The following is an 18,479-nucleotide window of genomic DNA, read 5'->3' on the forward strand; positions in this document are numbered from 1 at the left end:
TCGGCTTTTCCCACATGCCCATCTATCCTAGCAGCTGCGAGTTTCTCCAAAGCAAGGACTGTCATCTTCACCCCATACATACCCTAAGCTGCTAGCACCTCTCACAGAGGTTGCCCATAAAATGCTGAATGAATGAATACTGGGAAAGAGGAAAGACATCTCTTATGGATACCCAGATACCCGAGAAGAAACAGCAGTGTTGTATAAATAGCATTCAGCTGTTAGAAAAGGATGTGGTCTCATTTCCCTTCCTATCTATCGAGTTTTTAGCAAGTATTACCAAGGGTGCTTTACGTGTGTTCTCACTTAACCCCCCTAATCACCCTGGAAAGTAGGTGGTATGCTCTTTCCATTGTATATGGGGAGATCCAGACAATGTTTCTATGTCTTTCATACAGAAAGCCTCTGGCCAAGTATGTGCAGGAGGGGAGGAGGGGGCTTTTCTCTGGTTGCTGCTCTTTGCTCAGTGAAATATGAAGTATTCATCTGGGGGCACCTGGGTAGCTCAGTTGGTTAAGCACCCGACTTCAGCTCAGGTCACGATCTCACGGTTTGTGGGTTCAAGCCCCACGTTGGGCTCTGTGCTGACCATTCACAGCCTGGACCTGCTTCTGATTCTGTGTCTCTCTTTCTCTCTGCCTCTCCCCTGCTTGCACTCTGTCTCTCCCTGTCTCTCAAAAATAAATAAATGCTTAAGAAAAGTCTTTTTAAAAAGAAGTATTCATCTGACAGGAGAGGCAGAGGTAATGGAGGTATGAGTTGATAAGAGAAAATGGAAAGTTCATTTTCCTAAAATATAATCCCTAATATATTATTTCCTGCTCAGCGTAACTCTTCTTGTCTCAGAATTATTTGTTCAACTTCTCAGCTTCACCTCCAAAGCCTTCCACAGAGTGACACCAGGACTGCACCATAGGCAGCTCATACCTTGTGTATCTTTTTTCTGAAAGTCGTTTGGCTAATTATGAATAAGCTCTGACATGCATAGCCAGATGCAGCAATTGTGAGAATTGATTATTGTATCTTGTCAGAATGAAATGTCAACAGGGCTTCGTATCAGTGGCCTAGAGTTGATGGATAGAAATTCAACCAGTCTTTCCAGTGGATAGTTTAGCAAAAGGTTTTTAACCCTATTAATCTTAATATGTGAGTGTCAAATACTACAGATCCTTTTTGCACACATTTTGTAGTTCTAAACATCATTGGCAAGTGACATAGTGAGGATCCTCCTTGCCTCAGTGAGGAGACCCTTCACAGAAGAACACGGCCTGGCACAACTCCCAAGCAATCCAAACTTACGTGACTAAAAAAAGAAATCTGCATGTGACGGGCCCCATCTTTGCTGTTTCCCCCACCCCCAGGAGCCTTAACGATCAAACTGCTCAAGACAACGCCTCATACGATTGGGAATTATGTCAAACGTCAATGCACGTCTGCTGTCATGCCATTTAATATGGAGGGGAACAAACAGTGGTTTTAGAAATGAAACAAAGTCACCAATCTCTTCTCTGTATATATAGTATGTGCAAGAGAAGTTTTCAAATACCTTCTACCCAGTGCCTGTACCCCTTTAACTCTTGGTGTGAGTGAAGACCACCATCGCATGACACAGACAAGTCATTATGTGTGAATTAGTTGGGGGTTCAGAGGGGGATGGTAGAGTTTTTCTCTTTGCATCAGAAATCAAAAGAAAATGCAGTACCTGCTGGGTACATATCCCCTGAAAGTTGCCAACACTGTCCACGAGACAGCTCCCAGATAAACAGATGTCTTCTTTAATGATTAAACCCAATTTTTCTAAAATGCTAATTAGTTAGAGAAAGATAATTTGAAAGTCTGTTACACATTGCAGGAAATGTCTTTCATGTCTGTGTTATTTGCTCCAAAGAATCACACAGCTTTCACCTGATTAGGGTTCAGTTTCTCTCTTTTTACTTAAGTCCTGTGACTCTTCAATCACAGGAAAAGGGGAAAGATAGTCAGTGAGAAGGAGAACTCCCTTTCAAGACAAAATGCTCAATTAAAAGGAAATTTAGTTTTCTTATTTCAAAAATCAGGCTTATGTTACTTTTTGAACTCTGCGTTGGGAACAGTCCATTCACCGACTTCATATGGCATGTGCATCTCAGTTCTTATTTCTATGAATTTCCATTAAAACATGGAAAAATCAAAACGCCTGTATGAAAGTTCATTCTGATTATGAGCTTGTCAAGCTAGAGGTCTTGGTCAGAATGTGTTAGAAACAATGAAGTAAAGTAATGGAGACCTAGATTTTGTCCTGGTCACTTAACTTCTCATACATGATTCTTCATTCAGAACATAGAATAATATTTTGTACTCTATCTTATTTGTTTGTTGAGTAAACCATTCATCCTACAGAATTTCTTACATTGTGAACTTGGCTGATGCATTCTTGTAGTGTCATTTAACATGTCCTTTTATTATCTGTATTTTCTATTAACTGGGGCAAGAGCTAGACTCTTCATTAGATTCAAATTTCTTATTTTGATAAGAGTTGTTCATAGGTGATGCTTTGTACTTCCTAGTAGCTTGCATCAGGAAGTGCATAATACTCAGATTGATTAGTGGGTGGTGGTTTTGTCAACCGGATCCATCCATTATAAAGTTCCACATCAGCCTGTCACTTAATGGTTTTTTAAGCTACTGATGATGATTGCCTAGATCTATTATTTTATTAGGGATTTCAAAATGGTGACACCCTAATTCTTTCATTCCATCTGTATTTATTAAGTACCATTCTCTACTTAACTATTTGCTTACCTTAAAATACAGTTCATACAGGAACTTGAGATAAATGTTTTGTTTCTTCCCTTTATTTTCAAATTTCAGAATGAATTGGTGCCATAACAACTTTATACATTGGCCAACAATATCACGATGGGCTCAGAGATGTTAACATGTTTGATATTTGGGAATAGTTTACAGTAATGCGTGTTTGGGTGTTCAAAGTATCTAATCTTTGGTCAGTAGGAGCCCCTTCAGGTTGTCCTTGTGTTCTTTTGACATTACTCCAGAAATCTTTGAGAGCTTCCCTATTTCCTGGCACGACTGAAGGTTCTCAGTGCTTCTTGTGCATTGTCTTCCCCATGACTGGAACCAGCTATTGCTTCCAGAAACTCTGGTTTCTTTTAGTAAGGAATGGCAGTTAGAGACCACAATCTGGCTGCAAAGGGTGATCACTGAAGCAAGACAGCCATGCTTCTGGACCTACAGCAACTACTTTCACCAGCATCTTTTACCCTGTTGTCAGCTTATCTTTCTGCCATATGCGACAAGCCAGCATCTAACCCATCCCCTTTGTCTTTGTCACTAGGAAGAAAAAGGTCCTTAGTATGTAATAAAATATAGATATTCTCCTCTATGACCTCAGGTAGGGAACACTTCAAAACTGTAATAGACATAATTGATACACTTGAATATATCAGAATTATAAACTGCTGTAAACCAAAAACACCATAAATAAAATTGAAAAATAAGCTATAGATTTGGAAAAAATGTTAATATTTATATATCAAAGTATGTACTAGTGGCCTAAATATAAAAAACATTTGGACATCAATAAGAAAAGACAACCCAAATAGAAAAATGGATATAAAATACACATAGGCATTTTATAGATAGCAATGTATAGCTAAGTAATATTTGAAAGATAATCAGCCTCCCACACAATCAAGTATATGGAAATCAACACAATATGAGATACCATTTGTATACCCATCAGATTAGCAAACACTTTTGTAAGTATGTTGGAAAACACAATTTGTTAAAAATACTAACTCAGAACAATTTTGGTGATACTTTTAAGATTTCATTTTAATTTTGAAAAAAATTCCCTTTGTTTCCCATTATCCCCCCTACACACACACACACACACACACACACACACACACACACACTCCACATATACACACACAGCATGTGAAGGCCAGATTATTTGCTTTTCACATTTTTATTAACGAGTAAGAACTTTGCACTACCAGCATACCAAAATACTATAAGAAATCTATTTTGTTTTGCCTTTATCTATAAGAAAGAGAAACTTACAAATTCACAATCACAAGTAAAAATTTTTAAGTGTGATTTTTATATTTTTTTCATGAAGGAAGGAATATTTTTGACCACAAAGTGATCATTTCGGATATGTTCATGAGAAACTGTAGGCGTGGGTTGGGAAGAATGATTGATAAATATGTTTTAGAAAAGCCAAACGGTCAGTCAAATGTCCACATAAATGCCTGTAAAATATTAAATATTCAATATTTAATAATTTAATAATATTTATAATATTAAAATTCTGAGCACCGATTAACTGCAGCTATATTAGCCTCCTATTGGTGCTATAACACATCGCTACGAGCTTGGTGACTAAAACAACACAATTTATTATCTCTAGTTCTGTAAGTTAGAAGTCTGACAGATTTCCTTGGCCTCAAACCAAGGTGTTAGCATGACTGCATTCCCTCTGGAGACTCTAAGGGAGGATCTCTTTCTTTGCTTTTTTCAACTTCTAGAAACCACTCAATTATTTGGCTTGTGACGCCTTCCTTCAAAGCCAGCAAAGGTGGGTTGAGTCTTTTTCATACCACATCTTTGACCTATTATTCTGCCACTTAAGAAGCCCCATGATTACATCAGGCCACCTAGATAATTTAGGATAATATCTTTATCTTACAATTAGCTGATTAGCAACCTCAATTTCTTCTGCAACCTTAATTCTCTTTTGCCATGTAGTGTAACACATATTCATAGGTCTCGAGATTAAGAGATTAATCTTCAAGGGGCCATATTCTGCCTAGTGAATGACCTCTGGATCCAAGCACAAGGGGACATCCCTTTGTGGGTGAAAGCTAGTGCTTCTAGAATAATCTCTTTTAGTTGCTCTGTTCCATGATGATTGCTAGAGCCCCTAAAGAAAGAGGTTGTATTTGTTCCAAGATAAATTAACCAGCAGCTATATTTTAAACTTGAAATAGAATGATTTTGTTCAGAACTTTCATCCTATTTGTTTATGAGCTTCTTGGATACTTAGTTCTGCATATCCAAGGGGTCATCTGGATTTTATGGTATTATCACTGCTTAAATTAGAATACAGAACATGCAGTTTTCTTTTTCATTGGTCTCCAGTCTCCCTATGTGTGGACAGCAACAACTTGCTCTGTTTTTGTTAGACACAGGCACTCCAATTTCTTAGTGAGCTTAACAAATTTCATCAAGAAGAAACTGGAGGTATCATTCCAATGTGACATGCATTAAAAATTCCTTTCTCACGTGTACTTACAGTCTGATAGAGGATCAACAGGACACCAATTTAGTCTCGCTGCAGAGTGACATTTTTGAAACCATTGAATTTCAAGTTAATGTGCACACATGGAATTTGGCAACATAAGCTGCCTCGGAGTAGGGACCCGCCATCACTAATGTCACTTTATTCCCAGTTTGCTCTATTGTGGATTGTACCCGTCTCATATTTTCTGTGTCGTGGCTGGTTCCAGTCCCTCTGGATCCATATTGCCCTGATATGAGGAATAAAACTAAACAAAATATTACTAAGGATGACAGATACTGCATCCATTATTTTTACTACTGACTTTTTTTAGTGTTTAAAAATCTTGGGCTGGTTTGGGAAATTACCTTAGGTGCTCATATGAGCTGTGAGTTACTCCCAAGAGGAGGATATGTTTGTCAAGAGGGCACTGTCTGCAGGTGGATTTTGGAAAGAAGAATGTGTGTGTGTGTGTGTGTGTGTGTGTGTGTGTGTGTGTGCGCGCGCGCGCGCGCGCGCTGGTCCTTGCTACAGCATGTGGTCAGAGCAATTCAGCTTAAATCATGAGTCAAATGATTACAAGACAGGAGCTCTCACTGTCCAGGCACAAGAGCCAAATATAGAATGAGGGGCACATGGGGGCCTGAGAGGCTCCCAAGGAATTTCTCTTTGGTGGGAAAGAAAACCTAGGGAAGGGGGAAAGGTGCCTGAGCACATAGATGAAAATGGAGGAGAGTGATAATAAAGTGCATTTCAGGATTGACCCTTTTCCTCCCAGGTGGGTATAGGAATAATGTTAAATTCAAATTATTTTTGGAACGTTGTGTTTTTTTAATTCCTTGTCACCACTTAGAAAAAGGTAAAAAACATCTACACCCACAAACTGGCTGTGTATTTCTTATTTTTTTTAATATAATTTATTGTCAGATTGGCTAACATACAGTGTGTAAAGTGTGCTCTAGGTTTTTGGAGTAGATTCCCATGGTTCATCACTTACATACAATACCCAATGCTCATCCCAACAATTGTGCTCCTCAATGCCCATCACCCATTTTTCCCTTTCTCCTACCCCCCCTCCCATCAACCCTCAGTTTGTTCTCTGTATTTAAGAGTCTCTTATGGTTTGCCTCCTTCCCTTTCTGTTTGTAACTATTTTTTCCCATTCCCTTACCCCATGGTCTTCTGTTAAGTTTCTCAAGATCTACATATGAGTGAAAACATGATATCTGTCTTTCTCTGACTGCCTGACTTCACTGAGCATAATACCTTCTAGTTGTTTATAGCAGCACTTTACTGCTGCTGTTAACTGCTGATAAACCCAATCTGGATGAATCTCAAAATTACGCAGAGTATAAGTCAGACACTATAGAGTACAATCTGCATGGTTCCATTTATATCAAATGTAACCTACTGGTTGGTGACCATGTAAGCAATTACCAATATAGAGCAGTGGTTGCCTGGGGCTATGGACGAAGGATACTAGGCATCTTCTGGGAGTGATGGTTTCAAGGGCAAATATGCTGCCAAACCTCACTGAATCATACACTTTAAATGGATGCAGTTTAGTGCATGTAAGTTAATTCTTAAAAAAGCTGATAAGAGAGGGGAAAAAAGAGATGTGGTTTATATATACAATGGAATACTACTTGGCAATGAGAAAGAATGAAATCATGCCATTTGCAGCAACATGAACTGGCTGTGTATTTCAAGCCATGAGAAATACATGTCATCTGCAAGCTCTAACCAAGGTACCTTCAAAGTCTTACGTGTGTGTCAGAGTTTCTCTCTCTCTCTCTCTCTCTCTCTCTATCATTCTCACACCACACACACACACACACACACACATTTATGGTCTTCCTGTATTTTGTATGATCAGGAAATAAGGTATCATGATTAATCAGATACTCAGAATTTTAGGAACAAGTAGAAATATTTGTTGAGTGCCTACCCCATGTCAGAGACAGTTCTAGGACAGGAAATACAGAGCAAAGCCCTGTTCTCATGCAGCTGACACTAACATTGGCCAAGTAACATAGTAAAATACCTGTTGGCTGAGTTATGAAAACAATGGCTCCCAAACCATATATGGGTGATGCTTTCTCATCAGATGTTCCTTTGAAATTCAAGGGTGGGGGAAACTTTACTTTTCATCAGCTGAACCTCTACTGTTCAGAAGCTTTAGGTACTCAGACCCAATTCAGAAAATAGCAGCTTCTTCTATTCATAACTTTGTTAATCCCCAAAATAGTGTTGAATATGTGAGAATATTGAAATTGGTTTTGTTCCCACGTTTTAATGTCTTTCATTGTAATAAATAACATTAGAATTCCAATTCCTTTATTTGTTATAACTCACGCTAATGACTGTCATCACAGTCATACAAAAGATGTATGTCATGATTTTGAAGTGATCCGAGATTGTAATTCATGTAATTTCAAGTTAGTTTAGAGGAAAGTCATTTTTTTCCGAATACTTCCTATTCAATGTCTAAATTTGGAAGAGAAAGACTAATTTTTTTTATTAAATTTGTATACTAGAACTCTGTTCTTTGAGCCTCTTCAACATGAAATACACAGGGTTATGCGTGTGTGTGTGTGTGTGTGTGTGTGTGTACAAAGAGAGAGTCTGGCAGCTACTTGCCTACAAGACTGCCATTGTTTTTCACTTCTCTTGCTAGTGCGTGTTCCTTTGCAGATGCCCTGACTTGCCAGTGAGGCATTCTAGGACATCTTCATCACTAGGTCACCTGAAATAAAGCTGTGGCCTAAAGGGATGTGTTAGTACAATTTGTCCCCACTTCTCAGTTGCAGGGTAGGAAGACAAGCATCTCAGCCCTCCTCTGTCTTCCTTTTGCCACACCAGCCTATCATTTCATCTCATCACACAGTCAAGCGGTAAACTCTGAAAGAGACCCAACGAAATCTTGACTTGTCTTACCATGAAACTGTATTCTTTGTGATAAACACACACCATGTTTACTAGTCAGTATTTACTGGTCAGTGAAAACTAGGAGGCAGCCGGGCAGATAGTGTGTTTTACAGTAATGTGTCTGTAAGAGACAGAACGAGTGCATTTCTAAAATGATGATACAGTTAGCAGTGATGATAAAAGAACACTCTTACCTCAGTCAATAACTATTAAAGTCCCAACCGGCAGGGTCAATAGCCATTGTTTTTGGCATCCAGATTTAAGCATCTGATAAATTTTCGTCAGTGATGTCAATGACACTCTCATGGAGATGATTTTATCTCAACATGGGAAAACAATGACAGGTGTCTGGAGTTCTCTAGCCATGTGACCTTGGGAAACTTCATCCCACTGTGCCTCAGTTTCCATCTCTCTGAGATAGGAGTGATAATAGTAATTTCCTCACTGGGCTGTTGTAGGCACAAACAGAAGTTAATGAACGTAAAGTTCCTGGTGTATCTGAAGTTCTACATGAGTTTTTATAATTATTGTCATTGTTTTTCTATTAGTCTTTGTAGTGCTAGTTCTTTTGAATTGAAATAATTAAATGTCAGACCACTGTTGTTTTTTCCCTTAAAATTTTACCTTTAAAAACAACATTATCTGGTAATTCTCTCAGATCCATCTTTAAGGAGACAGCCCCTTTTTCACTTAGGTTTATTCAGCTGAATCTTAGCAATTTGGTATAATGTATGCATTCTTTGACTCAGCCAATATCTATTTCAACCCTACTGTGAGAAAAATTAAATACTTCTTCTCGGTTCCAGCCTCCGCCCCAGTCCTTAATTAAGTCAGAGCACACAGTTAATTGTAGAAGCCAGGACCAGAAAGCCATTTGCCTCTTCATTCTTATGTCTATATACAGTTTGAAAATCCTCAAGTTTTGCCATCGCAGTAGACTTCTAACTGACAAATAATTTTAAAGTGAAGACACCTTTTCTATAGCCAACCACTGATCTTCAGGTCAGTGCTACTAAGTCATTTCTCAATCACTATCTTTGTTGATATAACCCAACATGGCAGGATCCCTAACAGGGGTGAGGAGGCAGCAGCCATGCTCTTTGGTGAACCACATCCTATCACCCTGAGTCTCGATAAACAGAATGACTAGAATCCCTATGGAGGTTGAGCCTTGGATTCCTTTCCCTTGAATTTGCTTGGTACTCATGACAATATGTCCTTCTAACCCGATCCTCTCACAATTTCCACTCTGTTCAGTTTCAGAGAGGAGAGGGGAGGAAGAGTTCTTTCTGCTTCCTTTTGTTTGTTTGTTTTTTTAATTTTTTTAACGTTTATTTTTGAGAGACAGAGCACAAGCAAGGGAGGGGCAGAGAGAGAGGCAGACATAGAATCTGAAGCAGTCTCCAGGCTCTTAACTGTTAGCCCAGAGCCCAGTGTGGGGCTCGAACCCATGAACCATGAGATCGTGGCCTGAACGGAAATCAGACACTTAACCCACTGAGCCACCCAGGCGCCCCTGCTTCCTTTCCCACCATGCTGCACTTGGGTCCTGATTGGCAGCCATTGTGTAAGACACCAACGATAAAGAGTTCATTCTTCACCATGCTTCTTTACCAGTTCTGATTCATACCATCACAAAGTTAATAACTTGCCAAGAAGTTTTCTCCCATTTCTTTCACCCCCATCCCATGTTTTTTTTACACCAAGAAATATAAGAGAAATCATGGAATGTAATGAACATGAAGTACCACACATTTAATATGAGTTCATCTCAGCACTTCTTTCCTTCCCCACCTTTATTCAAGTTTGGAAATTTAGGGCTATAACTTTTCCCCCCTCTGATTTTATTGTAGGCATTATTGTAATTTTTTATTTTTAGTGCACTTCTAAGTTTACAGCAAAATTGAACAGTAAGTGCGGAGTTCTTTTATGCCCTCTGCCCCATATACACAACCCTTCCTCACTCCCAACACCCTGCACTATGTTGGCACCCTTCAGACAACTGATAAACCTACATTGACAAAGGACAATATGTGGCCTTTCCAGATTGACAATTCTTTCACTTCATAACGTTCATTTGTTTTCTCCGTGTCTTTTTATAGCTCGACAGCTCATTTCTTTTTGGTGCCGAATAACATTCCATTGTCTGGATGTGGCACAGCATGTATTTATCCATTCGCGTACTGAGAGTCATTGTGGTCGCTGCCAAGTTTTGGCATTTATGAGTAAAGCTGCTATAAACATCTGTGTGCAGATTTTTGTGTGTACGTAAGTTTTCAACTCTTTTGGGTGTGATTGCTGGCTCATATGATAAGAGTATGTTCAGTTTTGTTAGAAACTGCCAAACTACCTTCCAAAGTGGCTGTACCAATTTGCACTCCCACCAGCCATGTGTGAGAGTTCCTGTGGCTCCACATCCCTGTCAGCGTTTGGTGTTGTCAGCGTTCTGGGTTTTGACCATTCAGATAGGTTCGTAATCATATCTTGTTACTTTAATTTGCAACTCCCTGATGACGTATGATGTGGAGCATCTTTTCTTTTTCTTTTAATGTTTTTTACTTATTTTTGAGACAGAGCACACGAGTGGGGGAGGGACGGGGTGGGCAGAAGATTTGATGTGGGCTCTTTGCTGTCAGCACCGGGCCCAGTGTGGGACTTGAACTCATGGGCCCTGAGATCATGACCTGAGCTGAAAGCTCAACCCCACCCAGCCACCCCTAGAGCATCTTTCCATATGCTTATTTGCCATCTGTTAGTCTTCTTTGGTGAGGCGGCTGTTAAGGTCTTTTAAGGATTTTTTAATCAGATTGTTTTCTTGTTGCCTTCTAAGGGTTCTTTGTATATTTAGATTTAGATCTTTATTCCTTTCTAATATTTGCATTCAATGCCAGAAATTTCCCTCTAATCACTGCTTTTGCTACATCCAACAAATACTGATAAGTTGTGTTTACATTTTCATGTACTTTAAAATATTTATTTTTTATTTTTATTTATTTATTTATCTTTAATATGAAATTTATTGCCAAATTGGTTTCCATACAACACCCAGTGCTCATCCCAACAGGTGCCCTCCTCAAAACCCATCACCCACCCTCCCCTCCCTCCCACCCCCCATCAACCCTCAGTTTGTTCTGTTTTCAAGAGTCTATTATGGTTTGGCTCCCTCCCTCTCTAACTTTCTTTTTTCCTTCCCCTCCCCCATGGTCTTCTGTTAAGTTTCTCAGGATCCACATAAGAGTGAAAACATATGGTATCTGTATTTCTCTGTATGACTTATTTCATTTACCATAACACTCTCCAGTTCCATCCACGATGCTACAAAAGGCCATATTTCATTCTTTCTCATTGCCACGTAGTATTCCATTGTGTATATAAACCACAATTTCTTTATCCATTCATTAGTTGATGGACAGTTAGGCTCTTTCCATAATTTGGCTATTGTTGAGAGTGCTGCTATAAACATTGGGGTACAAGTGCCCCTAGGCATCAGCACTCCTGTATCCCTTGGGTAAATATTTTTTTTAATGTATCCTGAGATTTCTTCTTTGAGCCATGTGTTGAAAAGAGTGTTGTTTCATTTCTATTCATTGTGGGACTGTCCAGCTAACTTCTCTTACTGATTCTTAATTTAGGTCCACTGTGGTCTCAGAGTAAACACTGCATAATTTCTATTCTTTTGAATTTATCATGGTGTGTTTTATGACCCAGAATATGTTCTATCTTTGTGAATGTTCTCTGTGAACTTGAGAAGAATGTGTATTCTAACATTGTCAACTGAAGTATTCAATAGCTGTCAGTTATATCAAGTTGATTGATGATGCTATTGAGTTCAACTATGTCCTTACTGATTTTCTGCCTTCTGGATCTGTCCATTTCTGATAGAGGGGTGTTGAAGTCTCCAACTGTGATAGTGGATTCATCTATTTCTCTTTGCCAGTCTGTCAGTTTTTGCATCACGTGGGTTGACGCTCTGTTGTTAGGCACATTAAGGATTAGGTCTTCTTGGATGAGTGACTTCTTTATCATTGTGTAATGCCCTTCTTTACTTCCGATAACTTTCTTTGCTCTGACGTTGCTCTGTCTGAAATTAATGTAGCTATCCCTGCTTTCTTTCGATTAATATTGTATATTTTTCTCCATCCGTTTACTTTTAATTTGTACGTATCTTTATTTTTAAAGTGAGTTTCTTGTAGACAACATATTATTTTGGTCTTGTTTTGTGACCATTCTGATGGTTTCTGTCTTTTAATTGGTGTTGGGACCATTAATACATAAAACGATCATTGATATTATTGAATTATTTTCTACCATGTTTGTTATGCTTTCTATCCATTGCCCTTCTTCCTATTTTTGGTTTTCAGTCTTTTTTCTGACTTTGTGGTTTTAATTGAGCATTTTATATTGTTCCATTTTCTTTCCTTTCTGTGTTTTTTTTTTACTTTTTTAGTGTTACCCTATACTTAGCAATATACATTTACTACTAATCCAACTCTACCTTCACATGACATTATTCTGCATCACAGATAGCGTAATTTTAGGTAGTTCATTTTACTTAAACTATCATCAATTATATTGTTGCCATTATTATGTTGAAGAAACTGTTATTTACTGGATCAATTAAGAATAAGTAAATAACAGTTTTTATTTTACTTTCATTTATTCTTTCTCTAGGCCTCTTCCTTTTTCATGTTGATCTGAATTTCTGATCTATACCATTTTCCTTCTTTCTGAAGAACTCCATTTAAAAATTCTTGCAAGGCAGATCTACTGACAACAAATTCCCTCAATTTTTGTCTGAGAAAATCTTTGTTTTTCCTTCACTTTGAAAGGATAATTTCACAGGGTACAGACAGAATTCTAGGTTGTTGGTTTTTTTTTTCTCTCACTATTTTAAATATGTCACTTTTCTATCTTCTTGGCTCATGGTTTCTGAGGAGAATTCAGATACAATTCTTATTTTTGCTCCTGTGTAAGTAAGCTGTTTTCTCCCCTGTGTCTTCTTTCAAGATTTTTTTTCTCTATCTTTGAAGTATTTTCAGTTTGAATATGATATGCCTCAGTGTAGATTTGTTGGTATTTATCCTTTTTGGTATACTCTGAGCTTCTCCGATTTATTCCAGTGTCTAACATAATTTGGGGGAATTCTCCATCACTGTTGCTTCAAATATTGTTTCCATTCCTTTCTTCTTATTCTGGTTTCTCACTACATGTATATTACACCTTTTGTAGTTGTTCCATAGTTTGGGGGTATCCTATCTTTTTTCAGTCTTTTTTTCCTTTACTGTTCAGTTTTAGAAATTTCTAGTGTCCTATCTTTCATCTCAGAGATTCTTTCCTCAGCCATGTCTGCTCTCCTAATGATCCCATCAAATGCATTGTTTGCATTTGTTACAGATTTTTTTTATCTCTAGCATTTATTTTTATATTTTTACTTAGAATTCCCATCTCTGCTTGTGTTATCCATCTGTTCTGGCATGCCTTGGCATATTAATCGTAGTTATCGTAAATACCTTATCTGATCATTCCAACATCCCTGCCATCTGAGTCTTAGTCCAATGCTTGGTCTGTCTCTTCTGTGTTTTTTGCCTTTTAATATGCCTTGTAATTTTTTACTGACATCCAGACTTGATGTACTGGATAAAAGGAACTGCTGTAAATAGATCTTTAGTAATGTAATAGTGGGTACTGGGGGAGGGAAGGCATTCTATAGATCTATGATTAGGTCTTAGTCTTTTAGTGAATTTGTGCTTCTAGGCTGTGACCTTCTCTAGTGCTTCTCAGTAACCCACCACTGGGTGGGACAGGATGGCTGTAGGGAGCTGGAGTTGGAGATTTCTTTTCCCCCAGATAGGTTAGGCTTTGATAAAACCCCAACAGGTTAGGCTCTAGTAATTCTTCCTCTCGAGGGCGATCTTTTTCAAGAAGCACAGAAATGCTCTGCTCTGGGTGTATTTCAAAGTGGCTGCTTTCCGTCTCCTTCTGCTGGAAGCTTAGGGGTTTTTTCCTCCAATCTTTACCTTGATGATCTGGTAGGGCTCTTAAGGATACAACTCACAAAAGTGTGGGTACCTAAGACTAGACACCCCTCTAGAGTTTTTAAGTCTCAGACTTGTCCACCTGAGCCTCATTAATTCATTAATTATGGCTTAAGCTTTCCTACTCTGGTGCTGGTTCTCACAGAGCTCTCTGCTCATCAGTTTCTGTTCTGGTGGATTAGGTTTCTTTGTATTCACCTGTTTGTCTCTGTGGTTTTGGGAGCCGCAGTTTGTCCTGTAACCTCAATTATCTGACAAAAAGCTAAGAAGAGTTGTTGATTTTCAGTTTGTTCAGCTTTTTACTTGTTAGAACAGACTGATGACTTCCAAGCTCTTTACATGTTGGACTGTAAACAAGTCTTCTCTCTAATTTTTTATGATCCATTTTTAGATGTTGTTAGAAATTTGTTATTATTATTATGGGCCTTTGAGATTAATGGAACTACATTTGGAGATTGGAGATTAAAAATATTTTAGGCAACAATCTGTTAAAAATCAAAATGGGAAATAAATTTCCTTGTGTCTTTAAATAAGATTGCAGAGAAAAGTCCTTTCACTTTAGGGGTTTCCCTGCACAAAACACTTTATTTCATTATGTTCACAAAGTTTTTCTGACAGTTTTAGAAGTTTTCACTTAAAAAAAATCCAGATCTGAAACACAAAGCTTAAAAGAGAAATAGAAAAAAGAGAAAAAAAACTTCCATTTATCCACAGTCATTTCCAAGCCTCAGTTCTAAATCCAACCTTCCTCAGCAATCTGTAATTATGGACCACAGCATTTAGCTGTCTATGTATAAGAAAAAATGAAAATTCCAAGCAATAACTCAAAACCTCCATAACCAAGCAAGCTACTTTTGATACGTAGGTTGTAGAAAATAATACTGTGGTACGATAATGATTAATTCCATTAACAAGCATATTGAACACCATCTCTTTGTGTAATTGGCTAGGTGCCGGTAAGTTAATCTTACTTTTCCAAAGCATTATATTTACTTATGAGAAGATAGAGTATTCATACAAGTTGGTATTAATTTTAATGTAACTTGTAAGGAAATGTAATGAAATCCTTCACTAGAAATAACATATTGTTCTGGAATGGGTGTCTTTGGGGTCAAGGGATCTGGGGTGCCATCTGTGACATTTGGATAAGTCACCTTACTTCTCTGAGGCGCCTCTCCTTCATGTGTAAATTAGGAAGTAAGAGCTCTTACAGGATTACTAGGATCAGATGAGGTAACACTTGTAAAGTACTGTCACACACTTTCTATTGGGCATTATATGTTAGTTCCACTCCCTTCCATTCTAATACGTATATAAGTGCTCCTACATTAATGGAGAGCAGAAGTATTCTTTTGTTGGGGCCACATCGTGCTTTAATTTTCGAATTTGAATGATTTGACAACATTTAAAAAATTAAAGGAGTCCACATAAAACCTGGATTTCTGTTTTTTCCTGAAATTTACAGTGTCTGGGACCTCCATGGAGGATCCACCTGCTAGAGCTTAAGGGCATTGTGAGCTGGGTTTTGAAAAAGGTTCATGAACAGAGTATGTGCTTAATATAAACTTAAAGCTGTGGGTCTCTGACAGGACCTCTGATTCGAGCTGGCTCTCATGGGTCCTTAATGGGTTTCTTTTGTGCTTAAAGATGATCAGCAATGAAGTACGTAGCTTGACGTTACTGACATTCATCCACACAGATGGAGGATTAGCAAGGAGATAGATCTTTTCCAGTCCAAAGCTTAGCTTTTATTGGTGCACACATCCCCCAACCCCCTTCACCACCAGAAGCACATTCGCTGTCATTTCTAACCTATAAGGATTAGGTTAGAACACAAATAAGAAAAGACAAAGAGGGAAGGTTGGTGAACTTGGCAATGCCCTTCTTCATAGGCAGAACGAAACAAGACTATTGAAGCAGGTATCTGCATAAATCAGTCCAAAACAAATCAAAGACATTCCGGCATAAAGGGGATGTTTTGTAAAGGGGATGTTTTGCCTGAATTATGGAGCTAATTATCTCAGTCCTCCACTTCAGTGTTCCTGGGGGGACCTGGCTTAAGAATGCTTTCCCAATGAGCTGCCAGATTCAGAAGTGCAGAGAAAATGTGTTATTGTACCCGCAGCTGCGGAACCTGAGCCCGGTTGCTGCCTCTGTCCAGAACACCTGTTGAGAACAACCAAGCTCAGACTAGCATGGCAGGCTAGAAAATAAGGCGGGGGGTGGGGGGTAGGGTGGGCTTCAGAGAAGACCATCACGGTCTGCACGCTGGCAAGAGAAGAATGCCAGCTCCCAGAGAAGCCACTCCAGGTTGCTTTTTAAAATCTTTACAACTTTAATGCTGTCATAGAAGTTATAGATGATTTTCATTTTTCTGTTTAAAATGGATCTTTTTCTCCCACAACTTTTAGTCATAAAAAGGGCAACTTATTAATGCAACCCTTCTGCCTTCAAAGTATGAAATTAAAAGATTATTATAACTACAGGCAAGAAAGCATTTGGATTATGTGGCATTTGGAAATGACAATAAAGATTATCCATATGGTCTAATGTTGTCAATGTCTTACATTGCATTAGCAATCACCTAATATGGGCGTGATTTTGATTATGTGACTCATTTTAAATTCTGCTGTGTCCTAGGTCAATCAGAGTCAAGATGATTTACTAGAAATAGCTGCCATTTTCTTTTGTAAATGCTGCTGAGTGCTTTGGCGGAATTAGAATATTTTAGGACGTAATATCTTTGGCATTATGGGGCGATAGTCTTAAACCTTCTCACTTTATACCTTTCTCTTAAGCATCTCTCATTCTATTCTTGGCTGTCCCAGTACATAAAACAACCTCTGGTAGTAAGAACTGTAAAAATTTGCTTCATCTTTTTATTTGTGTGTCACTTCCCTTACGTTTTTATGGCTTTGTCCAGGTATCTGTAACTTGAGATTATGAGTTTTTGACGGTCACTGAGCAGGATGCAGAGGCCAGAATTAAACCGTGTCTCTAAAATAATGGGAAATCTCTCTAACTTCCGTGACCTTTTTGTATTCTCTTCCATCGAGGGAGGGGACATAGGGACTTACTCCTTTGCTAAACTCTCCACGGGACGCCAACACCTTGAAATTTCATTACCCTTTGCTTTGTTGACCTGCCTGGGTGAGGAACTAGTCTGGAGTCATGGGGAATTTAGTCATGTCACAGCCATCTGAGAAGTCAGGATATGCCATCCGATGCACCCGAGGCCTGAGCTCCCCTGCCCTGGGTAGGCTGTGTGTCATGCCTTCTCCCTTTCTGCACATCACCCAGTTGCACTCCTCTCTTCATTCCTTGCCTACTTTTGTTTTTAAGTTCTACAATACGCCTCCTAGATCCGTCCCTGGATTATTTCAGTTTTGTTTGGCAGATATTTACTAGAAGATCTACTCTTTGACACTGAATGTAGAAAAAAATATAGTATAAAGTAACTCTAGAAGCTTCTCAGTTTAATGGATTATGATTGTATTGTGCTAGGGCCATTGGTCATTTTAATTTAGCGTATAGCAGGAACACAGAAAGTAATATTTTAAGCTGTATATTCCTGATGGCGCTGTGGGTTTTTTGAGGACGGGCAGAGGATGTTTTTCATCTCTGTGTCCGTGCAGTTGGCAGAGACCCTGACATCTAAAAGCCACCATAAATAGATGTTTTGAATGAATACCAATAACTCCATAGAAGTTATTCCTGCACTCAATACACATGTCAAGGCCCCATCTTCCATTCACATTGCATGTCTATATAATGAACTCTTTGTCCTAAGGAAACTAGCCAAGAAGCGGAAGGAGACAATGAGCAGCACCCGGCAGGAGATGACCGTGATGGTGAACTCAATGGACAAGAGCTATGCCGAGCAAGGCACCAACTGCGACGAGGCGTTCTCATTCATGGACACACACAATCTGAACGGGAGATGTAAGTACCTACATTTCTTAGCTTCTAACACATTTCTGTGGTTCTTCAGGATGCTGGATAGTCCTGGGCAATTAAAAAAACAAACAAAATAATAAAACTCCCTGAAGAATCCTTATGCCCTGTTGGTTTCACCATCCCCTTAAGTGATTCCGAAAACTTCTCTGGGAGCGCTGGATTGCCTAGGAACGGATGATACTGCGAAGATGGTAGGACCAGAGCAGGGAGCACAGGTAGCCACAATTAAGTTTCTATAAAGCCTTAGAGAGCATTAATGAGAAGGCTTTTTTTTT

The 18,479-nt window shown here is 38.7% G+C and overlaps 1 protein-coding gene across 1 annotated transcript in view; it reads left to right on the plus strand.

Moving 5' to 3' along the window:
* Positions 1 to 18,479, plus strand: part of PTPRM (protein tyrosine phosphatase receptor type M) — a 794,802-nt gene that overhangs the window by 627,725 nt on the left and 148,598 nt on the right. The window contains 1 exon segment of the mRNA XM_032595357.1: positions 18,038 to 18,189. Within this exon segment, the coding sequence (XP_032451248.1) occupies positions 18,038 to 18,189 (152 nt within the window).

Source organism: Lynx canadensis, chromosome D3 (genome assembly GCF_007474595.2).
Source record: "Lynx canadensis isolate LIC74 chromosome D3, mLynCan4.pri.v2, whole genome shotgun sequence".
In the NCBI taxonomy this organism is placed as follows: domain Eukaryota; kingdom Metazoa; phylum Chordata; class Mammalia; order Carnivora; family Felidae; genus Lynx; species Lynx canadensis.